The 908-nt window shown below is 56.8% G+C and overlaps 1 protein-coding gene across 1 annotated transcript; it reads left to right on the top strand.

The window, feature by feature from the left end:
* The first annotated feature begins 334 nt into the window (after window positions 1–334).
* Window positions 335–856, top strand: LOC103309148. Its single transcript, XM_008183862.1, has one exon. It carries the CDS (start codon window positions 335–337, stop codon window positions 854–856), a length of 522 nt encoding a protein of 173 aa, XP_008182084.1.
* Window positions 857–908: the final 52 nt, after the last annotated feature.

Raw genomic sequence — 908 nt, 5'->3', positions numbered from 1 at the left:
AAACAAAGGTACTAAAGAGGCTTTTCCCTCACTCCCTGCACCGAACCCCACACCGAGGAAACTCCCCCCTCTCCGGAGCGCAGCTCTCATTGTGAAAGTCCCGGCGGGCGCCACCTATGAGGACACAGTTAGATCCCTGCAGCAGTCGGGTGTCAACCCTGACGATTACGGGGCAACCATCAATGGGATCCGCAAGACTAGAGGGGGCGACGTTGTGGTAGATCTGGGCAAGAGTCTCAAGTCCAGAGAAGCTGCGGCACCCTTCCTAAAAGCCCTGACAGACAAAGTCGCCGGTGTCCAAGCTTCCGTGACCCAGTCTGGAGTAAGCGTAGACATGGAGGTCATTGACCTAGAACCCACCTCAACTGTCGATGCAGTTCTGGCCGCGGTCAAAAAGGCTATCCTTGAAGCGAGCAAAGGTGACGCTAAAGTAGCTGCCGCTTGCGGTGATATCTCTGTTACCTCCATGTGGAAGCTCACCAATGGTCAACAAGTTGCCAAGGTCAGAGTACCTAGATCGGCGAAACCCACAGAGGTCAGTCGCGTCAGGGTTGGCTGGACTAACTGCCGCTTTAGGATCCGTCACCCAGAAGCCACCAGGTGCTTCAAGTGCCATGGCTTCGGGCACTCTCAGGGCAGATGCTCCGGCCCTGATATGAGCGACTCCTGCCGCAAATGTGGGGACAAGTCCCACAAGGAGAAGGAGTGTCCCTCTGACAAATGCGTTGCATGCGACCGCGCTGGACTGAAGCAGGGTCCTCACAGACCTGGTTCCGCTGCCTGTGGCGCTAAGCGTGCAGCTGAGTCCTGCGCTCAAACAACCGCCGCAATGATTAACCTCCTGCAAGTTACCTGAATGGGTGCTGGGCTGCCCAACAGCTCCTGGATCAAACGGCCGCTCAGAGGAA

The sequence above is a fragment of the Acyrthosiphon pisum genome, chromosome A1, assembly GCF_005508785.2.
Source record: "Acyrthosiphon pisum isolate AL4f chromosome A1, pea_aphid_22Mar2018_4r6ur, whole genome shotgun sequence".
NCBI lineage: Eukaryota > Metazoa > Arthropoda > Insecta > Hemiptera > Aphididae > Acyrthosiphon > Acyrthosiphon pisum.
Note: the sequence above shows the minus strand (reverse complement) of the source record. Positions and strands in the feature narration are given on the sequence as shown.